The 23,731-nt window shown below is 44.0% G+C and overlaps 1 protein-coding gene across 1 annotated transcript in view; it reads right to left on the bottom strand.

The window, feature by feature from the left end:
* entpd3 (ectonucleoside triphosphate diphosphohydrolase 3) overlaps positions 1-19,043 on the bottom strand; it is a 61,962-nt gene extending 42,919 nt beyond the window's left edge. Inside the window, exons 1-4 of the mRNA XM_077576915.1 lie at positions 18,948-19,043; positions 3,244-3,381; positions 2,969-3,086; positions 2,718-2,877 (exon numbers count right to left, since the gene is read on the bottom strand). Coding sequence (XP_077433041.1) covers positions 2,718-2,877; positions 2,969-3,086; positions 3,244-3,378 — 413 coding nt within the window. The 5' untranslated portion in view covers positions 3,379-3,381; positions 18,948-19,043. The remainder of the gene's footprint in view (positions 1-2,717; positions 2,878-2,968; positions 3,087-3,243; positions 3,382-18,947) is intronic.
* Positions 19,044-23,731: the final 4,688 nt, after the last annotated feature.

Raw genomic sequence — 23,731 nt, 5'->3', positions numbered from 1 at the left:
TGCCCGCCCCGCTCCGGTGGGCCTCCGGGCACTTCGGGCGGGCCCCGGTATCCGGGGGGCGAGCCCCGCCGGGGTCCCGGTGGGGTGGGTGGGGGTTTTGGTGGGCGGGTGCGCCTCCCCCCCCCGCCCGGTTGGGGGGGGCCCAGCTGGTCGCTCCTCTTAACTCACTGCACTAGTTTTGCACAATACATTTTAGGGCACATAACACACTTTGGGGGGGAGTGGGGTGGGGTGGAGACACCGTCTCCGCCCTGCAGCTCCCCTCTAAATTTTAATGCACCACACGTGGGGGGGGGGGGCGTCTGGGGATTTGGGGACCTGGGGGCGGTTGGGGCTGGGTTGGGGTGGGTGGCGGGGGTGGGGGGTCGCGGGGGGAGCGGGGGTTGTGGGCCAGTGGGGTGCCTGGTGGGCCTGCAGTGCCCCGTCCTGCTGCGTTGGGTTGGGGGCGCGGGCCGCGTTGGGGTGGGGGGCGCTCCTGCTCCGGGGTTTGCTCTCCGGCCGGTGGCCCCTGCGGGGCCCGGGGGTCGTCCTTTGGCGCGGCCGCGGCCTGGGGGGCCCTGAGGTGTTGCGCTTGCTCTGTCCTGGCGGGGGTCGACGGCTCCCCTCTTTGGTGGAGATTTTCATGCATGCTAGATCCACCACACCAGCATCTATCGAGACTCAGACACAATTTGTTTCTCCCTCAGGTCATTGATTCGGTGGAGGCTGGTGTCTGTGGATCTCACTCTGCTTCGTCTGTCCTTTCTACCTTTCCTCAGTTTCTCCTTTGGGCCCTTGAGGTTTCCCTGATTTGTTGGAGTTTGGATGTCTCTGGGGTTGGTGAAGGTTAGTGGCCCGGTGGGTGGTGTCTGGTCGGTGCTGGGCTTCGCTTTTCTTTCTTTTCTTTGGTCCCCCTTCGGGTCTCCTGGCGGCCCCACGACTCTGGCTGGATTTTGAAGTGTTCGGTTTAGGTGAACGGTATGGGAATTCTTATTTATTTATTTATTTATTTTTTCTCACGCACGCACGCACGCACGCACACACACACGCACGCACACACGCACACACACACGCACGCACACACGCACAAACACATATTCAAAAAAAAAAAAGGGAGAACAATGATGATGACATTTCAAATGATCAATACTGAGATCTCCCAGAAAGAAAAAAAAAAAAAAAAAGTAGGACTCCTTCTTCAGCTTGATAGCATCCTTTACCGCTCGGATTCGGGAGATTGCTGCAACAGGCACCAACCACTTTATGGCCACAGCTCCAGTTGGCTGCCCCGACAATGGAGGCGCGGAACATGGTCCACTCAAAGTCAATGTCCTCCACCTCCCCTGGGACATAGGTCTACTGTAGGTGGGAGTTGAAACTCCTTCTGCCAGACGTTCCCAGCAAACACTCACAATATGATTGGGTTGGCCAAGTTGGACTGGCATCTTTCCCCACATTTGGAGCCAAGACATCACCAGTGGTGATTAGTTGACAGCTTTACCCATCTCTTCGCCTGAGTTTCCATAATATGCGGCCGCAAATCCGATGACACGACCACAGAATCGAACTGCGGCCATGGATGCCAAGTGCACGTATGGACACCCTAATATGTGTACATGGTGTTCATTATGGACAATTTGTGATGAGCACAGAAGCCTTGTGGTAGAGTGTCTGCCCTGAGACTGGGAGGTCGTGTGTTCAATCCCTGGCCGGGTCATACCAAAGACTATAAAAATGGGACCCAATTGCCACCCTGCTTGACACTCAGCATTATGGGTTGGAATTGGGGGGGTTAGATCACCAAATGATACCCGAGCGCAATCCCTGCTGCTCACCGCTCCCTCAGTCGATGGGTCAAATGCGGACAGTGAATTTCGCCCACTTAGTTGGGTTTGACAATCAGTGGTACTTTAACTTGAGAAGTCCAGTAACAGAACATCGCTCAGGTTTTGGTAGCACTGAAGCACCCCAGACTGACAAGCACTAGCACCTCCACCAAGAATTTCAAAAAGGGTGGGTACTGCTTATGCACCAAACAGCAGTTAGGACCCATCTTGCTACCCTCTCGTCACCGAGCTAGGGGCAACAAATATGCCAATGCTCTGTGCCTTTCTCCATGGGCAACTTCAGAGTGGAAGATTACAACCTCTCTGAAAAGCTGGTAGAAAAGCCTAGGCTGTGTGTTAACTTCTCGATCTTGCACAACAGCTCAGGCTCCTTCCATGCCAGAGAGGTGACATCCCTAGCTTCTCTAGCTGTGGCTCGAACTGCCAAACTCCCTGCCTTTGGCTGCTGCCCAGCTCACATCGCACCTGATCTAAGGCCCCTCTCACAGGTGGTGAGTCCACTAGAAGGGGGACCCACGATGTCCTTTTGGGCCCGGCTGGGCCTATCGGCGCAGGCCCAGCCACCAAGCGCTCACCTCCGAGCCACACCTCCAGGCCAGTTTCCAAAGGGGGGCTAGCGTCATTGTGTACTGTATGTCAAAAACCCCAGTTATGTGTGTAACAACTTGTGTGTGCATATCATATGGGTTGAGGGGCTGCTCGGAAATACATGCAAGCACATAAACACACAAAAAAAGAATAAAAAAACAAAACACTGAACAAATAGGGGAAAAGGTGCAGGTGATGGACCGAAAATCTCTCCTACCCCACATTGCACATGCTCTAAATTGTATAATTTTGTTGAGAGGATGCTGCAAAAGGTACTGTAAAATGCTCCCTTTGCTTACTTACTGTAAGAGTCTCATTCCAGCAGTAGCTCCCAAGAAGAGAGGGGTTGTTTTGTGCTTCTTAGCAGGAATGGCTACAGAGATGTTTTTCATGCATTTTTTGAAGCCTTCCCATGTCTGTTCATCTTTCTTCAAATCTATTTTCAATTCAGAGATTGGCACACCTACAAGTACAATGAAATATATGAGTTTCATGGTCTTGCAAAAAACAGCAACATGTCATATATCACTCTTACAACACAAGTTTGGACTCACCAGAAACTTTGCAGTTCAACATCTCCTTTACCACTCCTGTCTCATTCTCCTTTTCCCCTGGCCACTCGTACAAATAGATGTTGGACCGAGATGATCCTGAGTCAATCACTATACCGTACTGTAGTAACAGAAATTATGCATTACATTTCTCAACTCCTCTGTTTAAAACAATTTATTGCACAGTTAAGTAGCTGCCGGTGGACTTCTTTGTGAAAGAGGCTGAAAAACAACATTAGTGTTAGTGAGTTTATATGTGCTAGTTTGTCAAGGCTTACCTCTAAAGAATATTCTTTGGACCGCCAGTTACCCTGGATTACAGTAACAGCGATGAGCCCAGCGATGCTAGCCAGGAGGAGGAAGAGAACAGTGGCTATGCGACATTTGTAACCCACTTTTCTCTTTGAAGCCATTTCCTGTTAGCAAAAAATAAGAATGTGTGGTTTTCACTTAAAAGCTTCCAAAGTAATGAAGATATTGGCATATTGGGAAAATGATCAATTATAGTTCTGGTTATTTACTTAAAAAGAAAGGAAATACTATCACCCTTAATAGTATTTATTGACTGAAGACCTTGATGTTGTCATGCTTACCAGTAATGGGATGTGGATATGCTACTTAATCGTAGGTAGCTTACAAATGATATAATCACGCTAGTGGCTTGACTTATACTTATTTAATTATGTTTTATTGGAACAAAGATGAGTGCATAGAATTATTAAGGGAAAATTCTTGTGTAACTTGGGAAGGACAGGGAGGCAAGCGTCAAGGCTAAGGGTAGGCTGTTCTAAACTTAATGTGCAAAAGAAGGCTCATTGATAAAAAATCATTTGTACAGCTGCTGGCAAGCGAACAGACTGACATCATCAACTGAAATTCACCCACCTTCTGCATGGCAACGGCAATAGACCAATTAGACAAAGACAACTCCTTACTTTTGCTTTGAAAAAAAAAACTGTATAAGAAGGGGGTCAAGGAATAGATAGTTTAGGTCAATTTACATCGTCTTTGCTAGAAGCTAAGATAGACCTAGCGGTTGATCCCAGAGCTCTGAATGTATGTATGGACTCCTCTGTCAGGAAATAAATTGGTTGACTTTTAATTTGTTGCAGTTATTTTACATAAACGAACACGTGTGGAACATAAAGAAATAAAAGGTGATTTTTAAACACAGGTTCCTTTACTAGGATTTTAACTTATTAATATTATATTATATCTTATATTAATAACCGCCAACAACCATCAGCAGGAAAGGTCCACTTCTACATTTACACAGCAGGTCAACCTCAAGAGCACCAAACACCTGTATGCTAAATAAGGATAACAATTGGAAGAGAACATTCAAGATTCCCGGTGTCTTTAAAAAAAAGTATTGAATTCACAAATTTGGAAATAATAAATTAAAAGTAAAAAAAAGTATTGAATTTGGATTTTTGTCTTAAATTTTATGCCGTGAATGGATTAAATTTCTCTATCACCCCGACGGATTTGAGTCAAATCAAGAGGGAAAAAAAACAGGTGCTTTCACAGACGAAAATGTCATATGTGCACAGTTTCATGCACTGTTGTCGCACCTTGTCACAATAACAGGACTGGGTACAAAAAAATATAGAATATACTCATTAAGGGTAACAGACATTTTCCCTAGTTCCTCAAATATTTTTTGTTTCTAGCTATGTTGTTTCGCGTAGTTGTTTAATTTTGTAGAAAAAAAGTAGAGCACAGACATGACAAAACTAAAATCATTTTAAATGGCAACTTTCTGGCTTTCAGAAACACTAAAAGATATCAAGAAAAAACAGTAACATTTTTTAAGACCAAGCCGAAGGACGAAAAAAAATGGAATCACTAAATTCTGAGGAAAAAATTATGGAATCATGAAAAAACAACTACAACAAAAGAAACACACCACTAGTACTTTGGAGCACCACCTCTGGCTTTCATAACAGCTCGCAGTCTCAGAGGCATAGACTTAATGAGTGACAGACAGTACTGTTCATCAATCTGGCTCCAACATTCTCCGATTGCTTTTGCCAGATCAACTTTGCAGGTTGTGTCATGTCTGGGAAGGCCTGGTTTTGGTTGAGGGTCCCGATTGGTGGATTCCTGCCCTTCCGCAGGCTGACCAATCCGGGCCCTCAGCCACTTGTGCCTGGCCCCAGGTGTGACTAATCAATCTAATTGTGTGGGTGTATTTAGTTCCCGGGTGGTGATCAGTCCTTGTGGGATCATTACCGATGGTCACGGTCACCCCCCGGAGTTTGTTCTGTCAGTTTGATTTTGAGTTGTACAATAAATTACAGCCGTCTAACCCGCACCCCTGCCTTGGTTCTCCTGCCTCCCTGCATTTTGGGTCCTTTACGCCACACGTCGACAGACGCCACGCCGCTCCGTGACACAACCGTGACTGAATGATCCCACCAAAACGGATCCAGCGGACCAAGAGGCAGGTACCGTTGCAGTTTTCGGCAGTGTGTGTGTGCAGCGCCCGTAGCCGAGGTGATGGCGGCGCTCGCGGAGCGCACGTTGCCAGTGTTTCCGGCGGCGCTCGCGGAGCGCACGTTGCCAGTGTTTCCGGCGGCGCTGATGGCAGCGCCCGAAGCCGACGTTCTGGCGGCCCCTGTGCAGCGCCCGCGTCCAGTTCCGGCGGCGCGTGTCCTGCGGCCGTCACCGGTTCCCGTTCCGGCGGCGCGCGTCGTGCGGCGGCAGCCCCTGGCATCATCGCCTGTGCCGCTGCAGCCCCTGGCATCATCGCCTGTGCCGCTGCAGCCCCTGGCACCATCGCCTGAGCCGCGGCAGCCCCAGGATTCCGGATCAGCTCCAAAGCAGCTCCCGGTCCCAGTGCCGGCTCCGCGTCAGCCTCAGGTTCTCGTGCCGGCTCCGCGGCAGCTCCGGGTTCCTGTGCCGGCTCCGCGTCAGCCCCACATTTCCGTGCCGGCTTCGCGGCAGCCCCAGGATTCTGGATCAGCTCCACAGCAGCTTCCGGTCCCAGTACCGGCTCCGCGTCAGCTCCAGGTTCCCGTACCGGCTCCGCGTCAGCTCCAGGTTCCCGTGCCGGCTCCGCGTCAGCTCCAGGTTCCCGTGCCGGCTCCGCGTCAGCTCCAGGTTCCCGTGCCGGCTCCGCGTCAGCCCCAGGTTCCTTTGCCGGCTCCGCGTCAGCCCCAGGTTCCAGTGCCGGCTCCGTGTCAGCCCCAGGTTCCAGTGCCGGCTCCCGGTCCCAGTGCCGGCTCCGCGTCAGCTCCAGGTTCCAGTGCCGGCTCCGCGTCAGCTCCAGGTTCCTGTGCCGGCTCCGCGTCAGCCTCAGGTTCCCGCCTCCGCGACCCCTCCGCCCGCCCTGTTTTGGAACTTTTTAAAAGGGACGTCTGGGATCCGTCCCTTAAGGGGGGGGTACTGTCAGGTTCCCGTGCCGGCTCTGCGGCACCTCCAGGACTCCGTGCCGGCTTCGCCGCAGCCCCAGGTCTTCGAGCCACGTCTGCCGCCGCAGCCCCAGGTCTTCGAGCTGCGTCTGCCGCCGCAGTCCCAGGTCTTCGAGCCGCGTCTGCTGCCGCAGCCCCAGGTCTCCGAGCCGCGTCTGCCGCCGCAGCCCCAGGTCTCCGAGCCACGTCGGCCGTCGGAGCCTCAGCACTCCGTGCCGGCTCCACGGCAGCCCCAGGACTCCGTGCCGCCTCCACGGCAGCTTCAAGTCTTCGCGCCTCGTCGGCCACCTCCACGGCAGCCTCAAATCCTCGCGCCTCGTCGGCCGTCTCCATGGCAGCCTCAAGTCCTCGCGCCTCGTCTGCCGCCTCCACGGCAGCCTCAGGACCCCGGGCGTCCTCGCCACTGCAGCCCTGGGCCTCCTGGCTTCGGCCGCTCTCATGCGGGGTCTCTTCGCCTCTTCCATGGCGGTGTCAGGCCCATGGGAGTGGACAGGAGATGTTCATCCTACGGCCGTCCTGTTCCGGTGTGGCGTCCGGGGTGCCCTCCAGATCGGCGCCGCCGGGCTCCCCTTGTCTGGCGTCCGGGACGTCCCCCGGACTAGTCCTGAGGGACGTGCCAGGTTCCCGCCTCCGCGCCCCCTCCGCCCGCCCTGTTTTGGAACTTTTTAGGGACGTCTGGAATCCGTCCCTTAAGGGGGGGTACTGTCATGTCTGGGAAGGCCTGGTTTTGGTTGAGGGTCCCGATTGGTCCTGAGTGGATTCCTGCCCTTCCGCAGGCTGACCAATCCGGGCCCTCAGCCACTTGTGCCTGGCCCCAGGTGTGACTAATCAATCTAATTGTGTGGGTGTATTTAGTTACCGGGTGATGATCAGTCCTTGTGGGATCATTACCGATGGTCACGGTCACTCCCCGGAGTTTGTTCTGTCAGTTTGATTTTGAGTTGTACAATAAATTACAGCCGTCTAACCCGCACTCCTGCCTTGGTTCTCCTGCCTCCCTGCATTTTGGGTCCTTTACGCCACACGTCGACAGACGCCACGCCGCTCCGTGACACAACCGTGACAGGTTGGAGCCTTGTCATGGAGCATTTTCTTCAACTTCCACCACAGATTTTCAATTGGATTGAGATCTGGACTATTTGCAGGCCATGACATTGACTTTATGGGTCTTTCTTCAAGGAATGTTTTAACAGTTTTTGCTCTATGGCAAGATGCATTGTCATCCTGAAAAAATTATTTCATCATCCCCAAACACCCTTTCAATTGATGGGATAAGAAAAGTGTCCAAAATGTTAATGTAACGTGCATTTTTTGAAGTTGTGATGTGATAGCCAAATCCCCAGTGCCTTTACCTGACATGCAGCCCCATATCATCAATGACTGGAAATGTGCATGTTTTCTTATAGCAGTTACCTTCATAAATCTCACTTTTGTTGAGCTTTCCTTTATGTAAATCCCAGTTTCCGCCCATTTGTTCCTCATTTGTTTTGTTGTGATTTTTTTGTTTTCAAGACATATTGCTTTGAGTTTTTCTGTCTTGACACTTTCTTGGTCTACCCATATGCTTGCCTTTAACAACCTTCCTATGTTGTTTGTACCAGATTTTAGAGACAGCTGGCTGTGAACAACCAACGTCTTTTGCAATACTGCGTGATGATTTACCTTCTTTAAGAAGTTTGATAATCCTCTCTTTTGTTTCAAATGACATATCTTGTGTTGGAGCTATGATTCATGTCACTCCACTTGGTGCAACAACTCTCCAAGGTGTGATCACTCGTGTTGAACTGCAGACTAGCCAGCAGATCTGATTTGAGGCAAGTGTGTTTTGGGAATGGAAATTTACAGGGTGATTCTAACCGGGTGATTCAGGGTGTTTTTCGTCCATCAATGTATTGTCAATTCATCAATAAATTCGTCAATCTGTCAATGGACCTCCCTGGTGATAATGATACTTACAGAAGTTAAGCTTTTTTGCTCCCATTGTGGCGATGATTGGTGCCTAACGTAGACACCGTATGCATTGCAAACTTTGGACTCCATCATGTTTAGCGACATTAGCTTTGCAGACGCATTTTGTAGATTAGCAGAGGCTCTACAGAATAGTGTACAACAAGCATTTTGTTTGTGACCATAGGTGAGCGTAGTAACGTAGATCCACCGGTAAATCGAGTCTGCACCAAAGCAGACGCTGCACCAATCCATCTGTTGATCTCCTGCTCTAACCTGCTCTCAATCGTGAACAAGACCCCAAGATACTTGTCTTCAAGAACTCCTCCACCACTTGGGGCAAGATCTTATCCCTGACCCGGAGGGGGCACTCCACCCTTTTCCGACAGAGGACCATGGTCTTGGATTTGGAGGTGCTGATTTTCATACAAATTGCTTCACACTCGGCTGCAAACCACTCCAGTGAGAGTTGGAGATTGTGGCTTGAAGAAGCCAGCAACAACACATCTGCAAAAAGAGATGCAATGCTGAGGCCACCAAACTGGCCCCCCTCAACACCTCAGCTGCGCCTAGAAATTCTGTTTATTAAGGTTAGGAACAGAATCAGGAACAAAGGGCAACCTTAGGTTTGAGTTCAACCCTCACTGGAAATAAATCTGACTTGCTGCACGCAATATGGACCAAGCTCTGTCATCAGTCGTACAGGGACCTGAACAGCCCGTATCAGGGGGCTCAGTACCCCATACTGCCGAAGCACCTCCCACAGGAATCCCCAAGGACCACGGTGGAACGCCTTCTCCAAGTCCACAAAACACATGTAGACTGGTTGGACGAACTCGCATGTACCCTCGAGGATCCTGCCGAGGGTGTAGAGCTGGTCCACTGTTCCACGGCCGGGAGGAAAACCACACTATTCCTCCTGAATCCAAGATTCAACTTCCTGATGAACCCTCCCCTCCCCTGAATAGACCTTACCAGGGAGGCTGAGGAGTGTGATCCCTCTATGGTTAGAACACACCCTACAGCTTGGAGCCCGTAGGGGCAATAAACCCCGTCCTATTATCGCCAAGTTTGAGCATTTTAAACAGAAAGAATTTGTTAAAAGTAAAGGACGGGAGCTTAAAGGGACCTCATTTGGAATTAATGACCAATTCCCGAGAGAGATTAATGAGCGGCAAAAGGTACTGTTTCCTATAATGAGACAAAATAGGCAAGAGGGTAAACGGACTACGATAGTCGTTGATTAGCTATACATCAATGGCTAACTATTCCGGAACCCCAAATCCACTCCCTGGCTGTTCTAATTGACATTGGTGGAACTAAACTTTGTTTGATTATTATGATGTATACATTTACTGTATATGTGGTTATAAAACCAAAAATATGAATACTCATTATGTTTAGGCTATATTACAAATATAATATTAATACATAACTATATCTAAAGTATATTTAAACAAAAAATCTCGCTTAGGTTACCAGTTACTGGTGTATTGTTGTTTAATCCCCCGCTAATTTCCTTCCCTTTCACCTCCCTCCCCGTTTTTTCACTGTTATATTTACTTACACGTTACCTCATATTTTACACAAATTACATAAACCACCTAACCACTTTGATTCTATCCTATAACATGCCAATATTAACAAATAACCTATACAGATATATACACAGGACTGAGTGTATATTGTTTGTATGCATAAATTAGTTCTGGTTTCCTGGAATGTTTGTGGCGCTCGCTCACAGGCAAAAAGAATACAAATTTTAGACCATCTCTTAAATTTAAAAGCAGATATTTGCCTCCTACAAGAAACCCACCTACAAAAATATGGAAAAAAAATACTTATTGATAAGAATTTTAGCCAAGCGTACTCTGCCCCTTATAACAGTAGACAAAGAGGAGTCTGTATACTCATACATAAGAATTTATTCTTTACACTAAATAATACAATAACAAACCCAGAGGGCCGATACATTATTATTCAGGTGACTATATTTAATAAAATATATACATTTGGTAATTTATATGCCCCTAATAATGAAGATCCGGCCTTTTTCCATGAATTTTTCTCTCAGCTGTTTGAATTAGCAGCAAACTCTACTATTATTATTGGAGGAGACTTAAACACAGTCTTAAATCCATTAACAGATCGTTCTAATAATACAACATGTATAAGGCGATTACAATCTGCTAAAGTAATAGCGGAATATATGGATGATTTTGGCCTCGTCGACAGCTGGAGACTTAAAAACCCAACTAAGAAGGAATTTACCTTCTTTTCCGCTGTGTACCGATCTTTTTCAAGAATTGATTTTTTTCTTACAAATAACTCTATTGCTGATAAAACGGTTACAAAAATACATCCTATTATTATTAGCTACCATGGACCAGTCTCCCTTTCCCTACAAGTTGATTATACCTTTAAACAACTCCCGACATGGCGTTTTAACATCTCACTGCTGATCGACTCAGAGTTTGACAAAATTATAAGAAGAGAGTGGGCAGACTTTTTGGAAATAAATGACTCGCCAGACTTATCTCCAGCTCTCACAGAATGCACACAATCACCAGAAGAAATTAATTACATTTTTTTTATAACTATTATCGCAACCTATACTCAGAAACTAACAAGCCTAACCCTGAGCATATTGAGGCATTCCTCAGTAGCTTAAATATACCTCAGTTAACTACTGAATATAAAGATATGTTAGATGCGTCACTTACTATAAACGAGTTGTACAGTGCTCTAGATAGTATGCCTAATGGCAGAGCACCGGCCCCGGATGGTTATCCGAATATATTTTTTAAGCACTTCTGGTTAATGCTTGCTCCACTATTCTTAAGAGTAGTAACAGGTTACATACGCCCACACATGAATACAGCAACAATTAAACTTTTATTAAAGCCAGAAAAAGATTCCAAACAAAATATACCGTCCGATTTCACTAATTAACACTGATATTAAAATTATCACTAAGACTTTCGCATCTAGACGAGAAACAGTAATCTCGACAATCATTCATAGCGACCAAACAGGCTTTATTAAAGATCGTCACTCTACTAATAATATTAGGAGGCTCTTTAACCTTATCAGCATGTCACAGCGGCATGACAAAAAGGCAGTTATTATATCATTGGATGCAGAAAAAGCTTTCGACAAAGTTAACTGATCCTTCCTCTTTGCTGTTTTAAATAAATTTGGCTTTGGGAAGTCATTTATTCACTGGGTGTGAATATTATATGATTCTCCTAAAGCTACAGTTACTACTAATGGGATTATATCTCAAAGTTTTACTCTACAGAGAGGCACAAGACAGGGATACCCACTGTCCCCTTTATTATTTGCAATATTTATTGAGCCACTTGCATTAGCTCTACGCCAAGAAAGAAGGATTCAAGGAATTCACTCTGGAGTAACAGAACACAAAATTTATATATATGCCGATGATATTTTACTTTATTTATAAAAGCCTGCTATTTCGTTAGGAGAAGTATTTCACTTAATAACTATGTTATTATTATGTTTACAAAACACTACAGACACTTATTTTCATGCTTTATGGTTATGCACTCCGGTTATGTATTTCTGGACTTAAGTCTGAGAAAAACTTTCCGCTGTCTTGGACTATAGGATACCTTTATCTCCAAACTTGTGTTTGCTAGGTGATCTAACAACAACTGACTTACCACATAAACAATTTCAATCTACACTTGTAGCCCTTACTATTGCAAAAAAAAACAATTCTTGTTGACTGGAAAAATAAACAAACTCCGAATATCGACCAATGGTCTAACCTCCTCCTCATAAATCACATATTAATGGAAAAAATATCTGCCTCAAATAAAAACCAAATATCAAAATTTATAGAAACATGGTCTACGTATATAGAATATTTTAACCTAAATCTGGTTACTTAATTGTGCCTGTTAGCGAGAGCCACCACATCGCGATAACTTACATTGCTGTTTCTGTATTTGGCAATTTGTAACTAATGGTTGTGTTTTTATAGTCAGGAACCCAGTTGCTGCCAGCAGGATCGAGCAGACTACATCAAACGACACCTTAATCACCAACTCCTCAAGATTCACCTCCAATGGACACTAAGGGTTAATATTTGGATTCACTGCATGCCAGTGGGTTAATTCTATAGGTGCTGTCCCCCCCCTGGCTGGGCGTGGGCGGCTGTGCCCCTCTGTTGGCTGCTGGGTGGCGGCTGCGTCTTGGCCTTTCCCTGGGTCTCTTGGGGGGTGCTGCGTTGCGGGGCTCTCCCTGGTGTCCGGGGCGGCACCGCCCCAGCGCGGTCTGTCGCTGGGGTGCCCCGTGGTTCCCTCTCTCCTCCCTCTTCCTCCCCCTTACTGCTTCTCCCTCCTCGCCTCTCCCCGCCGTCCTCCGCCTCCCTCTCCCTTCTCCCTCGTCAATCTTCCTCCTCCTTTCCCCCTCTCTCTGCTGCCCTGCCGCTGCCCCTTGCCCTTCTTGTCGTCTCCTTCCCCCGTCCCTTCCCCCTCCCCTGTCCGCCTTCCTCCCACTCCCCTGGGCCGGGGGCTCCATTCATGGCCAGGGTCTCGGGGCTCCGGGGGCCGGGCGGGTGGGTGTGTTTGTGTTGTGCCCTCTCTGCTCCGGTGGACCCCCTGACACCTCGAGCGGGCCTCAGTATCCGGGGGGCGAGCCCTATTGCTTCCTTTAAAGCAGCGCTGGCTGTTTTAAAGTGCTTTATAAATTAAGTTGAGTTAAGTAGTTCTTGGTCTGTGAGAAAGATTGACCTCAGAACCACAGTTGTGATTTTGCTGACTACAAATGCACAATTGAGTAAGCTTAATTTGTTAAACTGATCATCACTAGGAACGGAAACTGCGCCAGGCTGTCAGCATCAAAGTGTGCAACCATCAGGTCGATTAAACTGCTTTTACTTTAGTACTGTCACTAACGATTTTTAAAAAAATCAAAAATCGAGTCTCCTATCAATTATTTCATCGATTAATCCCCCCACCCCCCAAAAAAAAGTAAAAAAAAAAAAAGTTTTTATTAATTTATTTTTTTTAGTCCACTAAAGTTGAACGTGAGTTTTTAGTGGATATTAATTTGAAAGATATGGCCCCAAATAACAGCAGTTCAATTAACATATTGTGTCACTCTCTAGATCAAATTAACAACTGGATAACCAAAATTTCCTTCAGCTAAACAAAAACAAAACAGAGGTCATTGTTTTCGGCAACAAATAAAAGAGCATTGTCTTTACTCACTGTTTTTAGAAATCAAAGACTGTGTTCGAAATCTTGGGGTGCTAATAGACTCAGACCTGACTTTCAGTAATCATATCAACTCAACCACTAAGACAGCCTTTTACCAGCTGAAAAACATATGCAGATTGAAGGACTGCATGCTCCAAGCAGACCAAGAGAAGCTTATCCATGCTTTTATCTCCAGCAGACTTGATTACTGTAAAGGTCTTCTGACTGGACTGAAAATTGCAGCTCATTCAGAGCGCTGCAGACCAAAACAAAGAGATCAGAACATAATCATATTATTATTATTATTAATAATGGATGGGATGGGTGGATGGTATTTTCAAAACAATATGTCAGTCTTCAATAGTTGGTTGGATTCCTTTTGCCTTAACCACTGCCTCGATGCGCCGTGCCATTGCCTGGGGGTCCTGCAAGCCCAGGCCCTCTTGGTGCTTGCTGTCAGCTCTTTGTTTTGGGGTCTAGTGGCCCTCATTTTCCTCTTGATAGTACTGTATTACAACAGAAAAACGAGGGCCACAATACATTACTATCAAGAGGGAAACTAGGGCCACCAGACCCAAAAACAAAGCATCAAGAAAGCCCCAGGCCCCCAGGCAATGCCACGGCGCATCAAGGCAGTGGTTAAGGCAAAGGGATTCCCAACCAATTACTGAAGATTAACATATCATTTTGAAAATACCATCTGTCTGTCAATCCATCTTTTTTTCCCCATGCAAAACACTGGGAAGTATGTATGGGGATTTCTTCACATTATTCAAATTTTTTGGCATCCTGTTTTAGTGGGTTTTATGAGCTGGAAGCCCAAATGTAAAAATAAACAAATAAATACTTGAAATCACTTAAATTGTGGGCCCTGAATCTATAATCTATGAAAGTTTGACTTTTTGAGTGGAATTACAAAAATTATTCAACTTTTTGAGGATATTGTAATTTTTTGACAAGCACCTGCAATTCACATATTCACAATCTGGTGTCAGTAAATATACATAAGTGTGGCTGCCAGTGTGCGCCTACGGCCCTTCCAACCACTACCAAACATTTGCACCACCCATACACCAATCTGAGTGACACTATCATATAACATATCACTCCAGTCCTTAGAGGTCTCATATTATTCAACTTTTCAACATACTAAAATACTTCTTAAATGTGTAAAAGACATGTCTGTGATATGCATTCATCAAAATAGAATTTGGATCTAATATTTTTGCTGTCACTAAATCAGCCAAAAAACGCTCTGTTCAAAACAGCCTGTTTTAGGGGTGTGTCACTTTTATGTAATTAGCTGCACCAGGCCACATCTAGGCCATACCCTTCTCTCTCGAAGGGGCAGTGATTTCGGTCATGGTAGCCATGTGCTAATGTTGTGAATGGAAACGATTGGCCATGAATCAAAAGAAAAGAAAAATACAGACATGCCTTTTACACATTTGAGAACTATTTTAATATGTGGAAAAGTGGCATAACGTTTTACCACAAGAAAAAGTAGCATAACGTTACTACAGAGATTATGTTGTAGCGTTAGATTGTGATTGTTTGGGCAATGGTTATTTTGCCGTAATCGGCATGTCGAATGTCTCTGATTTGCTGTGAATGCTTGTAGACATTTACAAGCGGTTATGAATAACACAAATGTGCACATTTAGGCCCCTGTGCGGTCGCAACGTGCAAGCCATCTCGTCGAGAACACTTTGCGACCAGTTAGCATCACAAAGTCATGTCAACTAGGTGGCGAATTGCCAGTCACAGTAAATTAACCACCGCAGATTATATCTTGACAAAACAATACGCAACCGCTTCATATCATCCAACCACCGTCTGCTTTATCATATCTGACCTCTTGTAACCAAACAACATCCACACGACAAATGTAACTTCCACTTTAAGCACTAAAAATACACCAGTAATATGGTAGAAGGTGCACATCTCTTATTAGAAAGGATGGGAAGGACGGCTAAATCAAAAATGTTAAACTTACATCTTTTCCGTTTGCAGTCGTGTCACACTGTTGGGACCGATCCATTATGTTTAACCCCTGGGCGTTATTTTATTTTGAAATGGCTTGGTCAGAACCAACAAAAAGCCCAAAAATGGTCAAATAACGCCCAGGGGTTAAACGTGTTACAAATCCAGCTCTGAACAGGCTTTGACTAACAAAACAGTCCTTTGAGAAATTATGTCGGTACACGTCCTTCAAAAATAAAATTAATCCATTGTCTTCTCAAAGACTTGGGACGAAGGAAGCAACCACTTTTTCCTGATCATTGTTTCCCCTCTCTACGGAGCATTTGTGAGCAGTGGAAGAAAAAGAAAGGAGCAGCCAGCTTCTCAAATTTCAGGGGGCGTGACAAACCTTTACCACAGGTGGTGCCACTAACCCGAGGGGGCTGGGTCGACTGCACTTCCGTGTCTTTTGGACATCACTAAGTCACGGAAGTTTAATCTGCCCAATTGAAGCATACATTTTAGAAAGGAGGAGAAAGCTAAAGAAGTCGCGGACGGTATGCATATTATTGATAGAAAACCCTACTTAAGTGCATTTTCATACTATGGGGCCTTTAAGGGTTAGGGTTAGGCTCCCTTTCTCCTCCTAAAACCGAACCAGGCTGCATAAAAATCTTCCCACTTTCAAGTTGATTATCTAGAAATGAAAGTTGATCATTATTAAGTGGATATATGTTTTTAATGTCTTCTGTATTCATAATAATAATAATACATCAGATTTATATACAGTAGTGCTTTTAGGGACACTCAAAGACGCTTCACAGTGGATAAATTATTCACATACTCACACTCACACTGGTGGCAGTAAATTACGTACGTAGTCACAGCTGCCCTGGGGCAGACTGACGCAAGCATGGATGCCAGTGTACGCTGACGCCCTTTCCAACCACCTCCAAACATTTGCACCATTCATACACTGAGTGACACTGGAGGCAATGTGTGTGAAGTGTCTTGCCCAAGGACATAACACATAAGTTGGGGAGAGAGGGACTTGAACAGCGGACCTTCCGGTTACTGGATGACGGGCTCTACCCCTGAGTCACGGCCGCGATAATTGTTCTTTCATCAAGCTAAAATATTTTATTTTTATCTGAATTATTCAATAGAAGTAGGATAATTGAATACCAAAATGTTCGCTAGCTGCAGCCTTAGAGGAGACTACAACCCGCAGCGCTATACTGGTTCATACATAGCATAGATGGATAATGAAAGAGATGACCAGACACTTGACACTTGGGGAGGACTGGTCATCGAAAATTGTATGACTTTCCCGAAGGCCCAGTCCATTTTTCAGCCAGTGGCCATTTGCTCCAGTCGATGAATATTAATCAGCGTGTGATGCAGCGACTCCCCACGGCAATTAATTGCGAATAGTAATGGCTGCATGTTGGTCGAACAACCCCACTCCCCAATAGCAAGTGGGCCGATCGATACGCCAATGAACAAAATATTTCCCAAGTTTTCACCCAAAGTTGGCAAGTATGAAGATCTGTATCAAAAATTCAGCTTTTACAAACTAAATCAAAGTTTATTTTGACGCAATCACTGATGCACTTTACACACTGACTTTTCTTATAATATAATATAATATAATATAATATAATATAATATAATATAATATAATATAATATAATATAATATAATATAATATAATATAATATTATATTATATAATATAGTTATATTATATTGTTATATAATATTGTTATATTATATTATTATATTATTATTATATTATTTTTGGCCATATATTGTTAAATAACAAAACCCAATTTTTTTTAGGCCCACCCCTTATACAGGTGCTTGTCAAAAATATTAGAATATCCTCAAAGAGTTGAATAATTTCTGTAATTACATTAAAAATAAGTCAAACTTTCATAGATTATAGATTCAGGGCCTAGAATTTAAGTGATTTCAAGTATTTAGTTGTTTATTTTTACATTATTTGGGCTTTAGCTCATAATACCCATGAAAACAAGATGTCAAAAAATGTGAATAAATCACCATGCGTACTTCCCAGTCTTTTGAATTGGAAAAAAAGATGGATGGATGAATGGTATTTTCAAAACGATATGCCAATCAATAGCCTTAATCACTGCCTCGATGCGCCGTGGCATTGCCTGGGAGTCGCTTCCAGGACCCCCAGGCACTACTGTATTACAAGAGGAAAACAGGGGCCACAATACAGTACTATCAAGAGGAAAATGACTGCCACCAGACACAAAAACGGCGGCCGTGGCTCAGGGTGTAGAGAAGGTCGTTCAGTAACCAGGAGGTCGGCTGTTCGATCACTGCTCTCCCCAAGTCATGTGTGGTTGTGTCCTTGGGCAAAACACTTCACACACATTGCCTCCAGTGCTACTCACACTGGTGTATGGAAGGTGTGAATGTTTGGTGGTGGTCGGAGACTCACAGGATGTCAAGCGTAGCTGGCGCACACTGCCAGCTACACTTGACATCCTGTTTTCATGGGTTTTATGAGCTAGAAGCCCAAATAATTTAAAAATAAACAAATAAATACTTGAAATCACTTAAATTGTGGGCCCTGAATCTATAATCTATGAAAGTTTGACTTTTTGAATGGAATCACAGAAATTCTTTACATTTTTTTTACAACTTTTTTTGTATATTCAATTTTTTTGACCAGCACCTGTATATTACCTATATTTATCGTATGATACAGTACAGTTGAAAGTAAGAATTAAAATAACCTGAAATAAAATATTATCTTTTTATTATCTTGTGTTGTTTTTTTTACATTTTTATACTTTGCACATGTATTGTATTAGAACATTTCACTGTATGAATATGCAATTGTAGTTATGCTTAATAGGATATGAGTGAGATGTGTTTCTCAGGAAGGGGGTAAATACTTTGAAAACCATGTAGTAACATGAGCTCATTGATTCATGACTTCACCGGCCACCAGTGCTTCAATGTTCCTATCTTTGACGTCAATGTTTGTAGAACCAGACAATGCTTGAGTAACATCACTGCCTCTCTGGCTCATTTCACTAGCGTCCAACTTGAAAGTAGAGCCTACATTTTGGGTAGTTTAAAACCCGGTATGTAGTTGTGTTTGGATGCATGGTTAGATGATTGATAAATTCAACTTGAAATATTTGAAAGATCAAGTCTAATTTGCACAAAAAAGTTTGCACTTGGTGTTTAAACACTGACAACTTCCCTGGCTCTGGTGTAACCACAGGCAAATAATACATATTTGCACATGCTGCTGCCTCTACTTGTAGGAACTAGTCCTGAGGCGTTTGAAGTCTGCCCTATTATAAAATTAGTAAAATACTCCTCTAAATCTTGTCTTCTGATGCAAAACATATTTTACGTAAAGGAGACTAGATATGTTTCTTACCTTGAAGAGGTGAGGACCCTGAAAAGATGAGGAGTACAGTCAGAAACGGTGGCAATGCAGATGGCTCCGCTGCGAGTGGTGGTCTGCAGCTTTACGAGTCCACTCAGAACAGGAGTGGTGTACCCCAACAGAACACAGTGTGAGGGCAGGAAGAAGGGAGGAGCATGTTTTTCACCACTCCCAGCAATACTATTGCACCAGAACCAACAACATTGAGAAGAAAATGACAGATTGTATGTAGTTGTGTATGACAGAGAGATGGTAGTTTTAAAGTGAACCCATATGTAATCAATACAAGTTAAGTGCATGCTAGCTGCAGATAATCTACAGGATGAGAGCAAAAAGATTTTAATGGGCTCGAGCCACAAACGCTGGAAGGTCCCTATTGTTATTGTAGAAATTATTAGGGCCAAAGCAGTGACTGCTACAAGATGACATTTTTTGGGGAATCCTACGGGATGTTAGTCAACTTCACCTTGAATCACGGGATTGTGACGGTACAGGATAAATAGTTCATAGGAACAGACAGGAGTGGGATTATCCAAGAGGAAAAAACAATGTAGCTGACCTCCAAAATGGGAAAAGAGGAAATGCTCCTCCAAAAAAATTCCCCAAATTCACATGTATATTAATAGCGGTCTGAAGACAATATTTTGCTATACCTATAGTACCACCTAGTGGCGACAAGAAATGTCGAGCACGTTGAACAGATCCAGTTGAATATTTGCCAGAAAAGCCTCAAGACGATGACCATGCCAAGTATTCAGATTTTTCGGCAGAGGGCATATATGTGGCCTTTACGGCGCCACGACTCTGATAAATCACCGTGACTCAAATCAACTTTATTGTGTGAATGAACCACAGTGGCTGTTGTTAGCCACTGGCTAATTGTTTGCTAACTAGGTACATACAGTATGCTATTTCAATGTAAAAGTCAGTATTTCTATTGCCTTACCGTGGGCTACAAATGAACAAATGTCAAATATGGTTGTTAAGTACGAGGTCGTCGAGCCGAGGCAGAAGCGAGGGAAACAAAGTCAATTTTTTTTGCACCTCCCAACCTCTATTAGCCTCTGGATAATAGCTAGCTAACAAGGACAGCTATATTTCAGTATAAAATCGAGTATTTCTGTCATATTACTTTGAGTAGGTACATGACAATGGACCATATTTGTGACACCATTTTTGTGTGATCACGTCGTGCCTAATAAGCTGGAGCTCCGCTCATAAAAATGTGCTGTGGTTGGTTAAAAATGGATTTTCCGTGTAAATTTTTAGGTATGACGTACAGGAGAATCTCCTCTATTGCCTCTTTCTCCATTTCACGAGTTGCAAGCAGTTTTTCTGTCACATGCACGTCTAATTAAGTCATCTTTGAACCCCAAATTTTATATATATGTCGACTGACATAGTTGAATTAATTTTGAGGTATTTGAGGATATGCTGACCAAGTTTCATCAAATTTGTATGATGCCGGTGAAAATTCTATGATGCCAACATTTTTTATCATACTGTATTTATTGTTGATAACAGAGTATTTTAAGATGGTGCCTTCATTACGCTCCGTTTGCGTGACCGTTTTTGCGACCCATAGACCAGAGTTGCCATCGCATGGTGATAACTCCTGTCATAAGTTGCTAGCAATTGTGTGGAAGTTCGGTAGCCAAAGAGCTTGTGAAACTAGTGTCTCTTTTTTTAAACTTTGTTTCTTTATTCAAGCTCTTTTCAGTTAAATTGGTTTTGTTGATTTAATAAAAAATAAATAAAAAGATGTTTCGGGTGCTGGGGACATCGTGGCTCATTATTTTATCCCATGTTGTTGTGTTTTGAGTTTGGGTTGTTTGTTTTTGTTGTTTTGTGGTCTTTATGTTTCCTTGTGTCTCCCTTTATCTTGCCAAGTGTTATCTTGTCCACCTGTGATTGTCTTCCCTCAGCCAAGTGTATTATCCAGGTGTGTCTCATTGTCTAGTGGGTGAGTATTTGGGCCCCGTCCACACGAAAGCCCGTTTAAATGTATCCACACACGTTTTTCACCATTTGGGCAGTTCGTCCACACAACGGCGCCATTTCGGAGCTTGAAACCGATCACTTTTGGAACCGGGCTCCAGGGTGGAAAGATTCTAAATCTCGCCCCGTACGTTACAATGTGGACACCATATGCGGGATACTCCTCTAGGGATGACGTAGTGGTCACAGCTCGATGACGGCGCATTGTCGTAGATTGATGACATATCTCCAATTCTTGCATGACTGCGAGCAAAACGGCCAGTCTGTCACCAATGGCGGATAGCTGTGTCGTAGTTTTGCGCAACCTCCATAACTTTTACAGTAAAATATTTTGCGTGATGTTGTTGTACTTGAATCACCCACCATTGTCACTTCTCCTGTGTTCCTCTCACTAATCTGTATATACTACTGGATACATGCCCGTGCAAGCCGTTGAAGCGATATATATATATAGTTTTTTTTTTAAGACACTTTTTCTGAACAAATTTTTTGCCCTGACTGAACATGCTGGTGTTCATCCAGTTGCATGGAACTTAACTTCTTAGCCATTTTCAGGGCTCTAACTGAACAATTATCCACCTAAAAGACCATCCTTTAGTATGTTGTTAAGCTCGCCAAGACAAAGTGTGACACTCCTACGCAAAGTTCTCACTCTTTAGACTAATCGTTATTAATACTTCAATGCTTAATAATTGCCATATCGGAAACATGGCTTGATGATGAAAAAAAATAAGTTAAATGGGACTGGAAGGATATGAATTGCTTGCAACATATAGGGAAAATAGAAGGGGGGGGGGGGGTGTCGCAATATATGTAGACAAAGCTCTAAGATGCAGTAAAATTTAATATTTGACTACCACCATTGACAACATAATGGAATGTTTAACCATTGAAGTGCACGAAAAAATGCACCAAATGTCATTATAAATTGTTTGTATAGGACCCCAGGATTATGTCTTGACATACTCAATGAAAACTAGCGGATATTCTCAGTTACACAAATGATTAAAAAAAACTTAAATAATGTGTGGTGATTTTAACATTGACTTTTTGAATCCGAAAAACAACGAGAAAACAACTGGTTTTATAAATACAATGTATAGTAATAGTCTATTCCCTGCAATCTTTCTTGGTGTTGTGGACACCACTAGTAATTAGACTGGTAGCGTTTTTTTTTCTTTAATCTACTTTGTATGCTACACTCCTCTCTGTTTTATCCGCCCTCTGGCGTGATTTTGTGTTTCCTTGTTTTTTCCACGACATACACCTTTTTGTCGTCGTCGCCTTTTGTTGAACAACCTTTTGTCCACGTACTGTGCGCTTTTTGTTGGTTCATTAAAATTGAGTGACTTTCGCCCTGGCTGGGTCTGCTCTTTTCTTTTGGGGTCCAACAAACACAACCCAAACGTGACTTAACTCGTTTGACTTAAATAAATTATCATTAAACTTAAACAAAACAAAGTTAATAGTTTTTAGCGGCGGGAAGTGAGCGGGATCATTTGAACTGTCCAAGCCAAGCTTGCACTCCTGCAGTGCGTGCGGCTCTCCGCTCTGCCATAACATTTCACGAGTGGCAAGTCGCGCCAACATTAAACCATATTTACAATTTCATATGGACCACCATGGATGAAATATTGCGATCTTGATTTCACGACCGGCTCGCAAAGCTATTTCTGAATGGAGAGCTCAGCCTCATTCATAAATGCCGCTGGAGCTCTCATTGAAGTGAATGGGACCACACGACCAGGCAGCGGAGTGCACTCGCAACTTTTTTAAACCACAAAATCCATCCACAAGTACTTTTCAAATTGAAAATATTGTTCATCGTTGTTGTAAAACATGATTATATTTATTGTATATACTACATTTTTATGACTTTGACGAAGACCGGCGGGTGCCTCTTGCCTCGCTTGCATAAAATAAGGAAATGGGCGTGTTCCACGTCGTTGCTTGCTGCGATGCTGTCGGCCAATCAGATGACAGTGACGACACAGCTGCAGAATCACCTCCAAGATGGTTCTATAAAGCGGTTCAGTTGTAACCGCTCGGCCCTGAAAAAGTCCCACGGAGACACTAACATCTAGGGACAAAAAATGCCGCTTTGCTGTGGAACCGGTCCGGTGAATGTTTTGCCTGCCCGTGTCTATTAGCTTGGTTTATGCTTGACACGTCCATGAGGTCCGCATGGCTCCATATGGTGAAATTATGTTATTTCAGCAACCACGCCCCTCCGTGCGGCATCCGCATTGCCCACATTTTTCGTGCCTTGCATCTGCGAGAATTTGGCCATGTTCGGAAATACGCTCTGTAGTGCACAATACTCAGAATGCGTATGTTCTGAGTACCGAATGATGTTACATCTTCCGGTTAGTCCCAAGTTTCCAACAGTCCGTTGATCAGACTTTGTCTTTCTTCGTAACAGCACTAAACCGGACCTTCCCCCTTTTTTTTTATTAATTCCATGGACACACAAATTCACCAAAAAATACATATTCAGAAAAAGAGAGGAAAAACCCATTTCCCCCCCAAAAGCACACACATCCGTACAAAACTTAACATCCAAACAACTAAACATTGTCATTATCATTGTCATCATCATTATTTTAAACATTATTGTCATAGTCCTCAACCCAAAAATATGACAACAGAACCAACATTTAAACAGAAAACAATAAACGCACAATAAATAAATACGCAGCACTGAACCGACAGACTTCACAGAATTCAATGACTGCTGTAAAGAATAAACCAGTATTATTAAAATAAATTTCTAAAAG

This window comes from Vanacampus margaritifer, chromosome 9 (genome assembly GCF_051991255.1).
Source record: "Vanacampus margaritifer isolate UIUO_Vmar chromosome 9, RoL_Vmar_1.0, whole genome shotgun sequence".
In the NCBI taxonomy this organism is placed as follows: domain Eukaryota; kingdom Metazoa; phylum Chordata; class Actinopteri; order Syngnathiformes; family Syngnathidae; genus Vanacampus; species Vanacampus margaritifer.
Note: the sequence above shows the minus strand (reverse complement) of the source record. Positions and strands in the feature narration are given on the sequence as shown.